Source organism: Lampetra planeri, chromosome 11, assembly GCF_965212315.1.
Source record: "Lampetra planeri chromosome 11, kcLamPlan1.2.h2, whole genome shotgun sequence".
Classification (NCBI taxonomy): Eukaryota; Metazoa; Chordata; class Hyperoartia; order Petromyzontiformes; family Petromyzontidae; genus Lampetra; species Lampetra planeri.
This window is the reverse complement of record NC_136117.1, coordinates 12,862,593-12,881,816: the sequence shown is the minus strand read 5'-3', so window position 1 is coordinate 12,881,816 and position 19,224 is coordinate 12,862,593. Positions and strand designations below refer to the sequence as shown.

General features: G+C 49.0%; 1 protein-coding gene across 2 annotated transcripts in view; it reads right to left on the bottom strand.

Annotated features, from left to right (window-relative positions):
• The window catches only part of LOC144721332 (metabotropic glutamate receptor 8-like), a 118,243-nt gene that overhangs the window by 60,069 nt on the left and 38,950 nt on the right, over positions 1 to 19,224 (bottom strand). For both annotated transcript variants that reach the window (XM_078598873.1, XM_078598874.1), the window contains exons 4-6: positions 12,272 to 12,419; positions 7,581 to 7,735; positions 5,333 to 5,473 (exon numbers count right to left, since the gene is read on the bottom strand). In XM_078598873.1, coding sequence (XP_078454999.1) covers positions 5,333 to 5,473; positions 7,581 to 7,735; positions 12,272 to 12,419 — 444 coding nt within the window. The remainder of the gene's footprint in view (positions 1 to 5,332; positions 5,474 to 7,580; positions 7,736 to 12,271; positions 12,420 to 19,224) is intronic.

The following is a 19,224-nucleotide window of genomic DNA, read 5'->3' as shown; positions in this document are numbered from 1 at the left end:
CGCTGTTTACTGACAGAGAGGGGAATTGTGGGTGGAGCAGCCGATCTGCCAGAAGAGCATGCAGTGCCATGGAATGGGTCACTCGGGTGCGTAGCGCTGGTTGCTGGCAGACAGAGGGCATCTGAGGACGTAGAAGCCTGGTCGGCCAACAGGGCACGTGATAGGCCGGGGTAAGGGATGTAGGGCTAATTTAACAGAGGGGACACGTGGGGTATAGCTCAGAACCTTCTGGTAGGTTCAAGAAGGGGGCGTGGCCGAGGGTGGAGGCAGGCCACGCTGGAGGGAATAAAAGGGATGTCCCGAGACTGGATCGGGGCTGTCGTTTGGAATGGAACCCGTCGTGCTACATCTTCGTCTTCGTCTCCTCGGCGTTGTGGGTCAGGCAGCGTGCCGGCTGTCCTGACCTGTCTGTAGTTATCGCGTGTGTGAACAGAAGTGTTTAAGTGTCGAATAAACGTATGTGCCTCCTACTATTAGTGTCTCCGACGTGACTCACTACACATACGTAAACCCATCATGTATGCACAAGCTCATTTCTTTCTTTAGAACTGATTTTTGTCTTTTGTTTGTTGTCCTTCCCCCGCATCTCCGATTGGCGCGGTTGGCCACGTACGGTGGCGAAAGAAATTCAACGTGCGGTACATACACACAGGGTCAACGGCTCAACAGATCGGGGAACTTTCAAAACATAGCGCAAGAGACTCAAATTAAATCGGGGTTATCGGTTGGCAGTGAGGGAGAGGGGAAGGCAGAGGGGAGGGGGTGCAGAGGGTGTGGGGGAATCCTCTCAAACACTCACCCACGCGTCCGTTGCATCTCAACTCGATTGCTGCAACTTCCTTCCCCACGGTCTCGCCGCCAAATCACTTCAACAGCGGACAGACTCCAGATGGCCCAGAATGCCACTGCCAGATTTGTCACCCACGTGCGTATATGACACCATACCACTCTCTCCGTTGGCTCCCAATGCAATTTGACTGCGATGAGGTGGACTCACTCGCGGTTCCCCCCTCCTTCCCCTCCCGGCTCCTGCCCCTCGCCGACCGCCTTTGTCTTCCCAATGCAATAATGCCTCATTACTTTTCAGCCGCCGCCCAGCTACGACCAGGCCTAACCCAACCTCTCCCCTGATCAATCCCTCCTCGTTTCTACCGTCGTTAAAACTTCACCATCGCTCACAATAACCCACTCCTTCATTTCAAATCGTTATCATCCTATGTGCAATTTCATAATTGCTCTAAAGCGCCTTGAAGAAAGGCGCTATGAAAAATCTTGATAAGATGTCAAGGATTGTCATGTGTGTATGCTGAACTTCTTTCGCACCGTACGTAGCCAACTGCGATAATTTGGAGGCTCTCACAGAGCTTGAACAGGTGCTCCGAACAAAAGTTAATTAGGATCACATGCGTAAGAATGTCGTGGTGTTTCCGACTCACGTACGATATGTGTGTGTGTCATGTGATCACGTGGCCGCGGCAGCTACTCGCGGGCCACTAATTTCACCACAATGCTTAACCAAAAAAAGCAATTATTTAATTGAATCGCGACCCTAATACGTGACAGTCCATCAAGTCGCGAGGGCGTGAATTGACCCAGAGTCGCTGGCACCTCCACAGCCCAACTTCGAGATGAGACCCCAATATTGTCGATCCTCCCAGATAAAATCTGAACCATTTGTCATTCTAGGCAAATAAAAGTATTGCGTGAATTAAATTCGACATGCACACACCAACTGTACTCTTTTTATGTTTTACTTAAAATGCGTAATAACGGGCATGTACTATGAAAAATAAGAAGAGGCTTTATCTTTTCTGGCAATACGATAGGTGTTAAGATGTTCAAACACCCAACAGATACCTTTTACAAGTTATCAAGTCTGCAATAACCACACGTTCTTGTGGTGAACATGCAAACAAACATGCTCTGATAATATATAAGCATTGTCTTTGAAACTGATTGGCCTACACCAGAGACAGCCTTCTTTATAGCCCCATCTCAGCAATGTCAGACCAGAGGACAGCGCCAAAAGGCAAACAGTACAAAGACAATGCACGTATCAGAGCACTTAAAGCTCGGGGCGAGACGCTGTGTCATGTACTACCACCAATGGGGGAATACTGTGATGGTGGCCAATTTTCAAGAACAGTGATGGAGTGGCTGCCAATGAATGAAATGCATCCAAGTTGACGTCCGCCGGGCCAGATGGAACTAAGAAACCAGCTCGTGGGCCAGGTGGCTATGCAGTCTGTTGCATCGCAAAACCGTGAACTGGGGAAGGCCCTCATCCAGCAGGGGATTGATTGTGGCGGATGGCGATGATGGTGAGGATGACTTGCTAAATGTGGAAGCCACTGGGCTTGGATTGCGCCTCTGTGTGTTAAACCCTACTTTGGTAGTTTTACTTTAAATTGCATTGCCCAGATGGATAAATGTAACGGAAACGCGCGCGAAAAAAAAAACATGCTGACTCTCTTATATGTAATTTATGCCCGTACCCATAATTGTGCCCCAAAGAGCCGGGGGCCTAATTATCCATGGAAATGCCAACAAAAACAGGCACAAACCATTACCAAGCCGCAGCCGTTTAACCCGTTCGTCTCCGTTGCCCACACGTACCCAAACATTCCCTGTAATACCCTTGTCCTGTCGAGCCTCGCAGACCGGAGTGTGTGCTGTTAGCGAGCACCTATTAGGCCAGGCCAGTACGTGTGGTCATTTCTCTTTGTCTCCCGGTGCTGACGTTGACACACACGCATCCGATATACGCCCCCCCCTCCCCCCCCCCCCAAACATTCACAGAATGTAATGACAAGCGCTGTTAATGAGCGCCTATAAAGGTCGGCACAACACACAAGGCAGACGGTGTTGCCAGCACCACGCCAGCGCCGCCTTTGTCTCCCAAAGCACTTAAGGCTTAGACCATTAATTTTGAGGCTGAGTCGACCTAGTGGAAGCACAGGGACCAGGCCAGATATCACACACCGCCCATGTCAGTTGCGATCGCGAATCAAACTTGGCTCGCCGGGTTCGCAGCGCGGCGCGCTAACCACCGTGCCACCGCTCCCAATCCTCCACATACGCACAAAGACAAAGATACCCCATTTAGCCTCAGCAGACTTTTTGAGGCGAGTGCTATCAACGAGCACCTATGGATGCTGGTACGGCACATGAGGGGATGGGTGGCCAAGCACCACGCCAAGCCCCTAGTGATGATGTTTACATACTGCACCAAGTATTGAGTTGAGGCTGAGTCGACCTAGTGGAGGCCCAGGACCAATTTCGATTATTGTCACTGGTGTTTTTTCGTGAGCAGGAATTCGCGTAGGCGGATTCGTAACGCAGCACGCTAATCGTTACATCCCTGCTCCCCACATACACACACACAATAAAAAGATACCCGTATTAGCCTTAACAGACTTTCGGGGGCAAGTGCTGCTAGCGATCACCTCTGAAGGCCGGCACGGCACACAAAGACACACAGAGACAATAAATCATACATCGTATCAATCGTACATTCCACAGCCTTTGACTGGATGAAGGCCTTTGCTGGGATTATGTCCAAAGTCCACCTCAGCAGTCTCCACTCAACATCGTCGTTTTGTTCCGATTTAAAGCTTTCGTGACAGCAGGGATTCATCTTCTTGGTTCTTTCGGTAAAGTCACGTAGAAGGGAAGTAATAAAACAATAAAACTACAACATAATAAAATAATTCTCACGACGTTTCGGCAACGCAAGCAGTCATCCTCAGGTGAAGAATGAAGAATGAAACACCACCAGCTTAAATATACGCTCCAAGCTTGGTGGTGTTTCATTCTTCACCTGAGGATGGCTGCTTGCGTTGTGGCCGAAACGTCGTGAGAATTACTTTATTATGTTTAATTTTTTATTGTTTTCTTACTTCCCTTCTACGTGACTTTACCGAAAGAACCAAGAAGATCCTCGTTCTGTGTTGACCAGCCCTGCTTCGCGATGGGTCCACGAAACTTCACCTGACGCCGCACTGCCGTGACCCCCTCCGACCCCACCGCGTGCCCTCCGTCTCGTGAGACATGGCCAAACGCAGCACCGAAAACGGACCGAATCTCCCCTCGGTTCCGACGACGCTCGCAGAAGGCACTGGCTAAGGGTGACTCATTGATCCCACCGGGGGGGGGGGAGGTCGTCTCTGCTGGGTTGTGAGTTTTGCAGAGAGCAGGGCCACGTGACAGACGCCGAGTGAGGCACGGGCCTATACACCGACGCGTCGAACCCAGGGCCCTCGGCGGGGCGAAAGCGTCGTACGGAACCACGCGAGCTTAACTATTGACAGCCTCGCGAACGTCCCTGCGATTAATATTGCATGGACGAGCCTTGCAAAGGATGGGCCTTCGCGGGAACGTTCTTTAGGGTTTTTCTTGCTGCAGGGATGCAGTGGCGACAATTGTCTTCGGCGTCATTGTTATAACGTGAGTGTACTTTTCGTTTGTATTTCGTTCCACGTGTGTATTTCAAAAACGTTTTATTTCCCTGCCAAACAAAATAGGAACGCGTAACGTCTCCCGGAGTGTGTACTTGCTTCTCGCGCATGAACGGAGCTAAATCAAAGGGCATGCGTGTCATTACTCTTCTGCACTCGTCCCCAAGTATTAAAGATCTATATTTAACACGTTCGTGATGAAGTGCGGAGGTTTTTCAAGTCAAATGTTTACGAAAAAATATTTGTATCATCACGACTGTGCCACTGGTAACGAGACGGAGTTTCAAACTCGGATATCTTGCAGAGCAGCCCTTCGCCTATGAACTGCCCACGGAAGTGGATGCTACAGAAACACCTCTGAGATGCCTTCAAGTGACGGCTGTCCCATACATTAGGCAACAACACTTTCCCACCTGCCCTGCCATTGAGAATAATGTTCATCATATGGCGGTTTAATTATCAGAGCTATACATTAATGTAATTAAGTTTAGAACCAAATTCATCGTGATGGGTTTTTTTATGTGCAGTCGTTTGTATAACTGGGATAATACCATTAACTTACTGCACTTGAGAACCAAATTTTCAATCCCACATGGCTGAATCCTGAATGCAAACAAACCTCAGATTTCAATTGTACTAAGTCGGTGCCCGGATCTCTGTTTTAAAATGTCAAAGGACGTCTGCCTGATCACGCGATGACAGGCAATGTTCTCAGGCTCAGGGACCCTTAAGAACCCGGCGTTAATCACAACCGGCTGCCTGGATTTCAAACCCAGGATCTCAGCGTCACCAGCTCAGTGCTCAACGCTCTGATCTCTGAGCCACCGGCCAGGCCAACCCTGACGAATAAAACACAAAGTGCATCAAGGACTTACCGGTGCATTTTTTGGCGTGCACGGTCTGCCTTGCTCCGTGGCGGCTCAGCCGGCATTTGAAGTTCTCCTCCCAGAACTCAGCGAACCAAACGTTCCTCCTGTTGTTCTCCAGCGTACGGGACGTGAAGTATTTGTCGAACTCTGCGGGTGCGAGAGGTCGGACAACGCGGAGGCTTGCTCGGCGCCAGCCAATATCATTCACGGTGGGTCAAGGGGGGGGGTTTGCTCAGCCGGTCTATTAGGCGAATATTGCTTAGAGGGGCAACCGTGCCGGTAAAACAGCAAGGGGGTGTGGGTAACGGGGTCAAGAGGAATAATAATAGTTAGAGCGGTTCTGTCGTGCAAAACGAGCGGTCGGGTGTCGAATTTTATGATCCAAGGGAGCATCGTCGCGAGTGTGCTACCCCTGTGAAACACAGGTGCGTCACGATGGTGCGTCGGGTGAAATACATTGCAATCGATGGTCGAACGAAACAAATTATTTGGCGACGCTGTCGCTATGGCAGCGGCGCGCAGGGACAGTTAACGACGAACACAAACTCAACACGCTCGTCAACAACACTGCCTCGTGATAAAAAAAAATATATATATGAAATCGATGGCGTTTTGCGTAATGGCCCCCATTCGTGGCACATAAACGCGACGTGCGGATAGCACCATGCGTGTGTGTAAAGAGGCAAAAGAAAATGCTGTGATCCGGACAAAATAAACTGGGGTACGTTTCAAACGGGACGTTAAAACTGAGACAAAATTGAATGAATTATTTTACGAATTACTGTATGACCCCAGGCGTGGGGATGGGGGGGGGCAGTAATACGTAGATGACCTGATGTGCACGAAGCATAAGTAGTTTGAAAGATATTATTGTCTTGTGAGCATAGAAAATTCAAGGCAAGTAAAAAATGTCAAATACAACTGTTTAAATTATGAATGTATACGTATTATACGACAATTGATAATAAAATCCAACCAATCGTAGCCTGGCCGGTGCGATGTTTTATACATTGTTTAATTCGGAGCGAGTTTGCGTGCCGCATATTGAATTGCGTGTTCGCAGCCTGACGTACCTTACGGAACAACCAAGAACCAAACGGGGGGGGGGTTGATATTCCAACTCTTTTGAAAAATGAGCGGCCCAATAATTAGTGTGTGGAAATACAGCTCCAACCCCATACTCCATTTAGAATCCACACGGTAATGTGCTCTGGAGGTTGGTATTGATTTCTTCCTAAAGTTTCCCCATCAACGGCGAAGGTGTGCAATGCATCCGCAGTAATGCGCCGCCGTATCCACACCCACCGTGGTGAAAATTGTGAAATCTAATTACACCTCCTGGCGGTGGCAGTAAAAGAAAGAAAAACAAAAACCAGTGACGGATTCATTCTAACACGGAGCCGGGCTTTTTACGTCTGGCCCAGGTGCGTGGCAGAAGAACCATCGACTCCGACACGAGATACACAGAACACCTGGTGAGTCCAATTCACAGTGCCTAACTTGGCACGTGTTCCTATTTGATACAAACACCTGTGTGCACGGCTTACTGCTGTTCAACCAAACTGTTAAGGGCCGAACGTTGGGGGGGGGGGGGGGGTGTAACGATGCGATCGATGATTCACCAATTAAAGCACGGTTTTATGCTCACGACACATTCATTGAATCGTGTGCATGGGAGAATTATCTTTATATTCATCGTAATCATTGCCCCATACTGAAAGTGTTCCGTGCCGGGTGGAGCGGTGGCGCAGTGGTTGACGTGCTGCAATACGAGCCCGGCCAATCGAGTTTGATTTCCGGCCGTGGCTAACATCATTGTCATGTCATATCTGAACCGGTCCTGAGCAACCATTCCTCTTCACTAACCAGCGTGGTGAAGTATGGTGAAACAACCCCCCCATGAGCAACGTGGAGTGAATTGATAACGAGCTATACACGTGTATAAATTGACCCCTGCAGCCAAAAGGGGTGCTAATATTCATCACAATATTAGATGGACTTTTAAAACAATAAAAAAATATTGCTATTTTTCGAATTACTATCCCAAATCATGACAATTCATCAAATCGCGGGGGCCTAGAATGGGTGCAAATTGTCACAGGCCAAAAACATTGTATCGCGCTGCTGTATGTATCTACGGATGTTGAATTTCTTTCGCCACTTGGAGGTGCGGGATTGTCCGTTCATACGGCCATCCGGTCAGGGTGCGGTGCGCCAGGAGACCGTGCCCAAGGTTCCGTCTGAGCGTCCCTACCGGACACGGAGGCGCGCTTGGGCAGGATGGTGATGGCGCCCTCCGCTTCGTCCTCCTGGTTGCGAATGGGGGCGATCTTGGAGCCCCAGCTGTCCGACGCCACCCACAGGAAGTGGCCCGTCTGGTTCGCACGCCGCGTGGCCTCCAGGAGCCGTCTGCGTCCGAGGGAGGCGGGCGTGGGGGGGCGGGGTAGGGGAGGTGTGGGGGGGTGTCAGACGAGCGGTGATTCCCAGCCATGTAATAGGAGGTGGCGAGGTATTATAAGCCACAATAGCTCGCGAGCTCGTCAAGGAGCAAAAACCATCACGTGAACTCCGGTGGTCATCCTCGCGGCTGTTGGCTAAACCATCGAACAAAGGCGGTAACCGCATCGTGCGCTTAAAGATGCGTTTCTGCGGCAGTGTGGAACGCTCTTCCTTGTGATATTAGGAGGCCACTGGAGCAATGCACTTTTAAATCATCATCTAGATTGAAAACCCATTTCTTTAGAACTGCTTTTTGCGTTTCGTTTGTTGCTATTCCCCACAACCTTGTGGGGACGTTAACAGTGGTTGACCTATGCAGACAACCCATCCCTGCCGTAGGAATTGGCATTTTCTACCACTGGCCCAGGGCTGTGAATAGAGAGATGAGCACAGGCTCAATGTTGAGCAGGAAAAACAAACATTTTGCTCGTGCTTTGAGTTCAAAGTTGTGAATGTTCTTGCCAAACGAACGAATGATCACCTGTGTCCACATTGGTCCTTGAGGTCACTCGTGACTGGGTGGTGAAAGGCCGAAGCCGAACAAGGCTTTTGGGTGCCTCGTGCAATGCAGTTTTTGTTTAAGCATTGTGATTAACAAGCAGATTCTCCCTTGTTCCATACGTTGTTGAAAATGTTCCACGAGGGAGATCAACAAACAAAACAGTGGCATCCAAGAAGATGCCCAACGAGGCGATGGCAGCGACAGACGCGGCTCATGTGCAGGTGGCAAGCGCAGGACAGGTGCTGTTGGCATAATTTTGTTTAAATGCATACATCATTTTCAAGCTTGGAAGAGTAAAACAAATACCCTCTAATTTCCTCTAGTTGACGCCTTATTTCCAGCAGTGGCCTCAGCAACCGGTTGCCTTTTGCTTCCATTCAATTAAAGCTTTCGTATGATGAACGGGATACGTAACATTTATATTTTTTTGTCGTGTCATTCCGTCACAGGACCGTGAGAGATGGCGACAGCTCGGGGAGGACTTCATCTAAGCCAGTGGATAGATCACGGCTGATTATGCGAATTGACTTTAACCTGCTATGAGGCTGCTTTGGTCGAATGCACCGTGTCGGAGCTCGAGAGCTAATACCCAGTCGCCCCTGTTGCTCTATCCACCGAGATGGGCCATTGGAACAAAACAAAATATCGACGTTTGTCTAAATGGCTCCACGTGTGTACTTCTCCAAGGCTTTCAACCAAGTCGCCGGCAAACCGCGCAAGAAAAATGTTCTGAAATTGGCACGCGGTGCCTGTAACCACACAATTAGGAGGCAGGCCTGGAGAGTAAAATAAGCTGTTGTTTCAGTGCTTCTCATTCTTCTTACGTGCGGCGTGTTTCGGAGATAAGCAATTAAGCTGTGAAACGGCAACAAATGTTCAGGTCACACTCATTGCGCACAAAGTGCTCGCCGCAAATGAACGGCAATGCCTGGGCGATCTCGGCAAGGACCATAAACCATCACGCCAAACTCCGGTCATCCTCGCAGCGGCTTTTGGATGGCCATCGAACAAAGACGGTCACTGCAACGCGTGCTTTCAGACGCGCTTCTGCGGCCGTCTGGAACGCTCTTGCTTCCGATATTAGGAAGCCACTGAGGCTTTGCACTTTCAAATAATCTAGATTTAACACGAATTTCCTGAGAATTGCTTTGTGTGTTTAGTTTGTTGTCCTTCCCCCGCACCTCCAATTAGCATGGTTGACAGTGTACAGTGCAAAAGAAGTTCGACATACATACAATGCTTCAGGAAATGCTGATGGTTTCTACATACCCACAAAGCCTGTGTGATTTTTTTGTACAGCATTTTCTTTGTTGTTTGAAATGGTTTTCCAGCCTGCACTATTATTCCGCTATGATGGGGTTTTCGCCTCATTTTCAGATTTGATTCACAGTTAGAGGTGGAAACTACCTGCTTTATTTCCACGTGTGTAGCCGATGGGCACTGGTCACCCTCGATAACATCGGACTGCGCAGAAAAAAGGTCAGGGGTGAGCCATTCGTCGAGATTATTTATAAAAAAAATTGGCCAGGCGATGCGCGGAATGGTGCCGGCAGTGATGCCCCATCTGGGATCGGTGCCCAGAACTGAGTGTAGATTTGGCAGGAACGCTGCGTTTTGACGTTGTCTTCAGCTGACTATCCCCAACCACGGTGACATAATCAGCCAAATTACAAGAGACTATAGATAAGTTTCCTCCTTTGTGAGAAGAAATAAGTGGCTTCTATATTCCCCGGGTAAACCCCAGCCTCATGATCGCTGTGTTTGTCTATTTGTAAGCAATGCTTCGTATTGTTTGGTGTCTCCAGGTCACAGGGCGAAACTTATTTATCGAATGCTATTTCACGTGACTTCCCACAGTCAAAACACAAGTCACATTGACAAAATATCTATAGCTAAAGGGACGAAAATAAAGCTTATGGATGAGATTACTTTAGACATCGGTGGGGAATGTTCTGTTGGACACGGACGCAAATAGATGGACAAGCGAATTCATTAAGTGAGGCTACGGTTGCTTTGGAGAATACATGTTATAGTATTCACGGCAACGAAACTCAACGCATTCCGCAATAACACTTTCTTTAAAAAGAAACAAAATATATAACAAACAACATTCGAGAAATGGCCCTTCTTCACAGTACATAAAAACGAGGGCCATTGCCCAAAACGTCGCCTGTTTTTACGTTTTTATATTTTAAGGCAGTCCTATTCATGAATGTGTAGCGCATCTGATTTTTATTTATTAATGTATAATGTTTGACATCAATCAAACTGTTAACATTTTTTTTTAAAGTGGCCTCGGGCAGGACACGCTGCTGGCTAGAAGGAGTCATGGCCGGTGGTCAAGAACGATGATTGAGCGGCAGCTGAGGAAATGGAATGCGTTCCCTCAGAGGATAACCCACGGAGTGGTGATTTCAGTTCGTGGCGGAGGTGCCAGGTGGGTTATTGCAGGGGATAGTGAAAGACGGCGGCTGGCTTGAGGAGGGGGCCTTCATCCAACAGTGATATGGCGAGCGTGGCTGATGGTGATGATGGATGATTGTGTGTATTTGAGACAACCGTTGATGTTCTCGTTCACAATTCATATTAAACCGACACCGACTGAATGCATACGCTCAAGTGTTGTACGACAGCGACATATTAAAGACCAAACACATCTCACAGTTCATGGTGAATTATAACAAAGAGAAAAACTTCTGAAGTTCCCTTGAAAAGTAAAAAAAATATTATACAATAAACGTTTGACGAAATGCAGACGTATTGTACAATTTTGTGCTGAGCGAGCAATTTAAATTTAAAAGAAATATTCATGTCAATATGTCACGTCCAGTGGAATAGAGGATGTATTAATTGCACGGCGTTTCAAACTGACCTCAACAATGTTGTGACATTGCGAGTAATATCGAGGATGAATTACCGACGGTAATGTTTTTTTTTTAAATATTTTTAAACGTTCTCCACAATGGCACTTTCCCTAGAACTCGGCGACACTGAGCCTTGCAGTAAAAATAAAAAAAACACACGCAAGAATGTGTGAATTATACACGTCGCATAACGCTGAATTATATTAATTTAAGCAGATCAAATTCGGTTCTGGTTTCCTCATGGATTCCGCAGCGATTGTAGGCTCGGGAACCGACTCATGTTAGCTCGTTGGCCATCATTCTTCCGTCGCTTATCCAGAGAATCCTCACCGCCGACCCTTATGAATCCCATCAGACACCGCGATGCCCAATAACAACTGGAGCTGTTTTCGTATCGACCGGGAAAAAGGGGGAGAAGGGATGGACGGGGGGGGGGCATGGCATTATTGTTGGCTGGCTTTTTACGGGGAAAAAATCACGTAAAATGTTTTTCACTATGTACATTCATGTATACGTGTGTAATAACATGATTGTGTATACATATAGTTGTCTGTGTATGTATTTAGTGGGGAGCTGTAGTGTAGTGGTTAGCACGGCTGCGTTTCGAACCCGACGACAAGAGTTCGATTCCCACTCACGGCCAAATCCAGTGACAAATATCTGAACCGGTCCTGGGCCTAACCCTAGGTCGACTCAGCCTGAAATGAATAACTGGTGTGGCGTGTAAACATTGCCATTAGCCTCCATAGGTGCTACTCGCTAACAGCACTTGCCCCAACAGTCTGTTAAGTCTATACGGGGGATCTTTGTCTTTGTGTATGTATATTTCAGTGGTAATTATCTGAACCAGTCCTGGTTCTCCCCTAGGTCGACTCCGCCTTTCTGTGCAGTGTGTGAACATGGAAGCCAAATGTGGCTGGGCGTGTTGATATAATAACCCCCACCACTTAGTGGGCTTAATAAGCACTCGCTACCAGCACTTCCCCCTAACAACAGCTCACTTGGGATGTTTGTCGTTTTTTTGTCGTTTTTGTCGTTGTCAACGCACGCGCGTCCGGGCCGCGTCGAGTGACGACTCACTTGATGTCGTCTTCGTTGGCGAAGAGGATGATGGCGCGGGCACTGGGCGTCTCCATGAGGCGGTGGATGATCTTGTCGAAGTCGCTCGGCTTGGGCTCGTGCGGGATCTTCAGGGACTGGGCGATGCACACGCCGCCCGGTGGATTTCCTGCCGTCAGTTGGAGGGTCATGGAGGGAGGGAGGGAGGGAGGGGGGGGGGTCAGAGGAGTGAGGGGACACGGGGGTGAGAGACAGAGCGAGCAGAGTGAGAGGGGAGCGCGAGGAGGATTCGGCACGGTTGCAAAGGTTTCGAGCCGTCTGCGCGTGGGCAGCGTGAGATGGATGGCCCCTCGGCGACCCAGGCGGGTGGCTCTGTGCCGGGAGACGAGACGGAATGAGCGCGGTGGCACGCGGGAGCACGGGCGCGCACCCAGGGCCCCTCCACCCAGCAGCAACGTAACGCTTGTTCCATCACGCGCGCACACGTGCGTGCGTAGGCGCGGAGATATTGCAACTTAGAGCTCTATTTATAATGCGGGAGGAATAGCGATGTCTGCGCTAATATGCGCGATATTAAATTGTGCATGCGCTCTGCGGTTTTTGTGCCCAAAAGGCTGCATCGACCAATGCAAACATGTTAGGCGTGCGATATATCACAAAGGTCATTGGGGGGGGGGGGGGTGGCGGGGGAGATGTATTTTATTTGATAAAGGAAACTGAAAGGACCAGAAGGCACACACCCCACCTCGCAGCACCACGCCTACAACACCTGGCAAGCCCTGGACGGTCACCCATTCAAGAACCAACTCGGTTAGACCCTCAGCAGCTGCTGACATCGAATGAGATTGGCCGCATTGTATGTATGTGGAGCTTCCTGGATGCTGCGTTGGTCATGTTTTTTTTGTTTTTCACACTTCACCATGCTGGTCAATGTGGGATGGTGAAGCGCGGGGGGGGGGCATGTCCAGGACCGGTTCAGTTATCTCTTGCCACTGATGTTCGCCGTGGCAGCGAATCGAACTCAGGCCACCGTGTGTGTGCGGCGTGTTAACTATTTCGCACTTTAACGTGAGGAATGTTTCTCGTTACATTTGTATTTCACAACTTGTCCACGTGTCATAGCCGCAGCAAATTACGTGAACCTTCAGAAATGTGCAAATATTTGTTTTTGTTAAATGCGTTTCGTTACATTATTAATAGACGATTTTAACAAAAAATGTCAAGGCTGACCAAATAATATTGAATTACTACCATGTTCAGCAGTAATTTCAAAGGCCAAAACATGCTGACTGTATTAGTCTTTCATTTAGCACGGCTGTTGTTGTTGCTTAACTCTACAGATCATAGCGAGGGCCGAGCCACAACGATCGGATGCAATAATCATGAGCGTACATGCACGGCCAGCGAAAAAACAACAAACCAACACCAGATCACAATATGGCTAAGCCTACGGTACATGTCAAACAGCATCCGTGGCCTGACTGTCACATGTATTATGACTACGTATTTCATTTTCTCTCTCTCTCTCCACGCAATCTGGCTCGAAGCGGTGCCATCTGTAAAATCGCTGCTGTCCGCCTGTCACTCTCATCGCGCGAGTGTGAGCCATGCATGGGGTTGCTGTGGGTGCCGACGGCCGATGAACATCACAAACATCGGCCAGCCTACACGGCGGCGGCGAGCAGGACGAGGAGTTAACAGACGAACGGCGTCGGCAGTCGGACGTCGTAGATCTGATCCGATCGGCGACACAGGCACCACTGCGCACTGGCACCAGCGGCAGCTGATGCTGCTGCAGCCGGCGATGCCGTCTAGTCGCGCGTGAAAGTGAGCGGCCTCGGTTCTGTGCCTGTATAAGCTCCCGGCACGTGTAGCGAAACGTCGGACACCAGTGCCGAATTAACACGCGGTGGTGCGACCCGAAAACGCATTGGAGGGAGACGCGCCGCGCGACCGCGAACCCCTCTACGCAGGAGACTCAACAAGGCTGCATGGTTCCTCAAACAGCATTCAACCACATCGCTCCCTCCGCTGTTCCCGCAAATGGGCAACAGTTCCCAAGGATAATTGTTTTTTTAACCCTTTTATCTGGCAACAAAACTGACACCTTTTTTTTTACAAGGAGTCATGTTTGCATTTTGGTGCGCCTTTTGGCGTCATCTGGTCCAACACCATGTGAGACTAGGCTCTAAAGAAAGCTGTCTCTGGTGTGGACCAATCAACTTCAAGGACAGTGCATACATTATCAGAGTTATGTTTTTTTTTGCATTCCGACTGCAGGTATTGTGGTCAATGCAAACATGACTCCTTGTAAAAAAGGTGTCAGTTTTGTTGCCAGATAAAAGGGTAAAAAAAACAATTATAATATTTTGCTACTGGCAAATGAGGTTCCCATGAAGTTCAGTTAATGAATTCTCGATTCCTGATGAGGACTCGGGTCTACTGTGTTCGATTACGACACGGCTCCCCCAAATGCTTCCCTTTCACCTCGTAAGAATATCACATTTTGGTCCACAGCCCACGGACTTTCCAGACCAATGTCCTCAAACAACATTTGTTTAAGCAGGCAAAGTCCAGACTAGTTTAAGACTTTCTGATGCTCATCATCAGCAGAGTGTGACTTATCAAAAGCCGACGAGGAGTAAGTGGGCTTGCGCAGGACATTAATCGCTAGAAGGAATGGAACGAGAGCGAAATATAAAAACAAATGCCCCGAGACAGGCCAGGCACTGAGGAGATGGAGCGATGAAATCTGCTCGTGTGCAGGAGCGAGATTTAGGAGTTGTTCAGAACTGTGAGGGATGATATCAGCGTGGGAAGGCCTTCATCCAGCCGCGGATAGACCACAGCTCGAGTTTATGATGCGAATAACAAGCGTCGGCGGTGCTTTATTTACCTGGCAGTCAGGCTTTCCAAGATAAATACATCTCACCATGTTTATTTGTGTTATTATAAATAATGTACATGACAATAAAGATTGATATTCCGCAGAAGACGACAAGTCTACACCGTGCGAGGTCCTGCACCGTGAGGTTGAGGTCAAATTGTTGATTTTTTGCGCGTGAGAATTTTCATCAATATTTGTTTACCCTTGTTGTTGTTGTTGTTTGTTGTAGCCGGCGAGGCTCGGCTTTTTTTTGTTTTGTTTGGACAGGAGATGCTGGGTGACGACACAGACGTGAGTGAAAAAAATGGCCTCTTGCCCAGCCCAGCCATCCACCCCCCGTGGGCCCAGCCATAAACGGCACGGACAATAGAACTCCACCTCGCGTCTGGCCCCAATTCCTCGCGGCCCGAGCTGCGCGCGCGACGCGCACACACCTCGCGAATAAACACCGGCAGGGTTCGTACGTTCGACAACAAAAGGAAGAGCAGGTTTGCATCAACAGGGTGTTCCATTTATAGGTAAGATGGATAACCCCTGCTAAAGTAATAAGGGAGGAATTATTGGAGAGAATAACATAATGTTTAAAAGCCTCCGCACGTCTCGCACCAGTATCAAAACACTCATTAAATATTTTATCACTCCCCTCTGTAACATGTGGAGCCCCTGCGTTTACAATATTTGATCACCTGTTGCGAAGAAAGCGGTTGGGTATCTATGAATGGGATCAACGTATATTATAAAGACTGCCAGTGGGAATCCCGTTAAGGCTCCACGGCATTACATTGCTTCGAGGGAGTTTATTTATCCAACAGCGATGCGATGAATTATATTTAAACAATAAAAGGGTAACAAAATAACAATTGCTGCCTTGGGATAGAGTGCTGGGTGATACTACAGTGCTGTGAACTGGGTGACCTGAATCTCGGGCCACAGCTTTCATCAGTGGCGAGCGATATCAAAACCAATTCTTTTGCACGCAAGCAGCAATGTCCCAAGCCAAGCGGGTCTGGCAAACAAACCAGCATCTTCGTCCATACGCTTCACGTCTCTCGGGTGCAAATGATTCACCACGATTCCACCCTATTTTGCTGATTTGTACGGTATGCAGACTCCTAGTGAAAGCGTCGTCGTTGTTGCGTGCGGAGTAAAGTTGCGCGGCATGGACACACATTGGGCTTGTGAAGGTAGAAGGCATTTATATTGGCTACCCGTTCATTTCCTGTCCGACTTGCCTCCAATTATGATTGGGCAAGTTGGTGTCTTGCAGCGGCGGCGCGTAACGGTATAAGCACCACGCAGGCGAAACGAACTTGGTATTCCGTGCAGGAGGGTTAATTCATTTTGCAATCTGTAACAAGTGCTGATGAGACAGACTGTGAATTATCCGTATCACATTTACTTATCTGCATTCATCACCACTTGAGTTTTTAATTCGTTTATCATTGCAAATTAGTGTGGCGCGTGACCGTCTCAAAGTGTTACATTACACAACGGAGCGTGTTCAGCATTTATCCAGTTTTCTTTTTTCGCCTTTGCAATACCTTGTCTGATTCAATACTGCTCTCTTTATCAGATAACATCTTCCAGTTGGGATGAGCCCAAGGAATCGATTTTTAAATGTTTCAGCCACTGGATAACTAAGCCGATAAATAGGGCAGTGCCGCAGCTTGGTTGGGATGAGCACTGGTGCAGGGAATGAATTGGGCCTCCCTGTCCAATCTTCCTCCCCCCTCTTCGTAACACAGTGCCTGCGTCCCTCTGGCCCCCCGGGCGGTGGTGCAATCGCACCGCCTGCACAATCGATAGATGCTATCAATTCAGGGGGGTAATGTAAAGCAAATTGTAGAACACACCACACCAAAACGCACGCGCTTCGAAAACAACGGGGATTGTTTATTTATGATAATGATGGAGGGGGGGGGGGCTTGGTGGCATCATCAGGCGTGTCACGCTGGGCGTGGCGTTTTAGGGGTTTCCCACCTTCGGGAGGCAAGGGGGATTGATCAAAGGAGGGAACGCACATGGGAGCACGTCTACCGCAAACGGATGGAGCGATGAAATAATCCCGTGTGCAGGTGCCCAAAAGGGTTGCTGCATCGCAGGAATCGTAGGAGAGCGATGGCGATGAATTGTGTGGGGTGGGGGTGGGGGGCTTCATCTGGGATTTTACCTGAGCCTGACGATGATGCGGCCAGCAATTCGGAGAGTCGGTGGTGGGATGCGTGGTGAAGGCACGGGTGATGCATTTCCCTTGCTGCCCCCCAAACCCCGTAAGAGGGTTCACTCGCCGTGCCACGCCTCACCCCGCTCACCCCGCCCCTCCCCCCCATCGCCTCCTCCTCCTCCTCGGTCGCACATCGCTCTGGCACGCAGCTATTAGTTATTGATGAGGAAGAAGCCTTTTTATCCCGCACATGAAAAGGAGCGGCGCGCCACTTTGGCGAGCCCCCCACCCCGCCCCCTCCCCCCCATTAGCGATGGCGCTCGCGGGACACGGCAGAGAGGCTCCACTCTCTCGCGGTGTCGGCGGGCTAGAGGGGGGTCATCTCCCAGCATCACGGACGGCCACGGTTTTATGCAACAAGGACGTCACGACGGGGGGGGGGGGGGAGGGGGGGCACAGTTGACCTTTTTATTATTTGCGGCCGGGCAGACTTGGAGATGTTGCGCTCCTGTGAATGACCGGGATATGTGGACATGGAACGCTAGAGGTGCAGCCCCTGAAATTTCGTGTTCGCGCCACTTTTCTGTGGAGGCGGCTGCAGAAAGCCACCCCCCTCCCCACCACCTCTCTCGTGACAAGAGGGTATTTGATATTACTTTTTCACGCTGGGCAGACATCTGGGAAGAGATGGGATTGCCCATGCTTTACCCCACCGCACGCGACCGTCCCATCGACTAACTGCAGATGTACCCATTTATTACGGCTAGGTGGACAGACGCAGGTGGATTTTGGAAACGTGCCCCATCGCTTCGTCTGCCGAGCCGGCAAATATAATTGAACTGGGGACCTCTGGATTGCAAGTTCAGCATGTTGCTGGACTCAAAACGAAGTAGAAAGCCTGTTGAGACGAAAATGACCTCCAAATGAAGACCTGGGTGATTAAAAGATGACAATGCACGTTTTCTTGGGTCTTTTGGTAAAGTCACATAGATAGGTGATTTTTTTGAACTAATATGAATTCCTGCAGACACGAAAGCTTTAAGTCAAGATGACAATACACATTGATAAAACAACGTCAAGCAATGCAAATTACGAGGAAACTTTAAATTAGTACCAAATGTCAAGTACCAGCAATAAAATAAGTGATATTATATGATGAGCTATAAAGTGTGACTCAGGAACAATTACATTCATATTGTCCAAACAAAAAATCCAATTATACATTTAAAACTGACAGGCAAGGAATAGGTTTTAAATGTCAAAGATATGCGACATATCTGCCTTGCGGTGAGCTTGGTGTTTTGAAGCGTGCCTTGTGAAAGAATGTAGGTTAAGATCAATCTTAGCGCACTGCCCTGTGGACCCAGAAACCCGAGTTGGATTTCCGGTTCGGGCTGACATCACCGGCGAGTGATATTTGAACCGACCCTGAGCTCTCCCCTTTCGCCAAACTGCGTGGAGAGGCCCTCATCCAGCAGTGGATTGTTGCCAAAAGAAGCTGCAAATTGCGAGTTTACTTTTGGCGCACGTCCTGCGGAAACTTGCACAATGCCTGAAGAAGATGGTACACTTGAAGGCTCGGTCCCAGGAAAGCTAGGCTGAGGGCCTACCCAGAAGAGCTCGGATTGAGAACTCTAGTTGCTTGGACAGCGCTCAGGATGGGACAACTCGCAAGAACTGCTGAACATAGAGCCCCTGTAGTGTAGGATACTTAATATCGTGGCCAACCCTCGGATTGAGTGAGGAAGGCTAGATATGAAATGGTTAAATATTGCCGGATTATGAAGGAAGGTGGTTGCTTCGGGAGGCCTTCATCATCCAACAGTGAATTTACCACGACTGTTGATGACGATGATGATTCTGAAAAAAGTTATACCTCCACAATGTTGCATGACTGAACTGGTATGGGCAGTGGGTGAAATT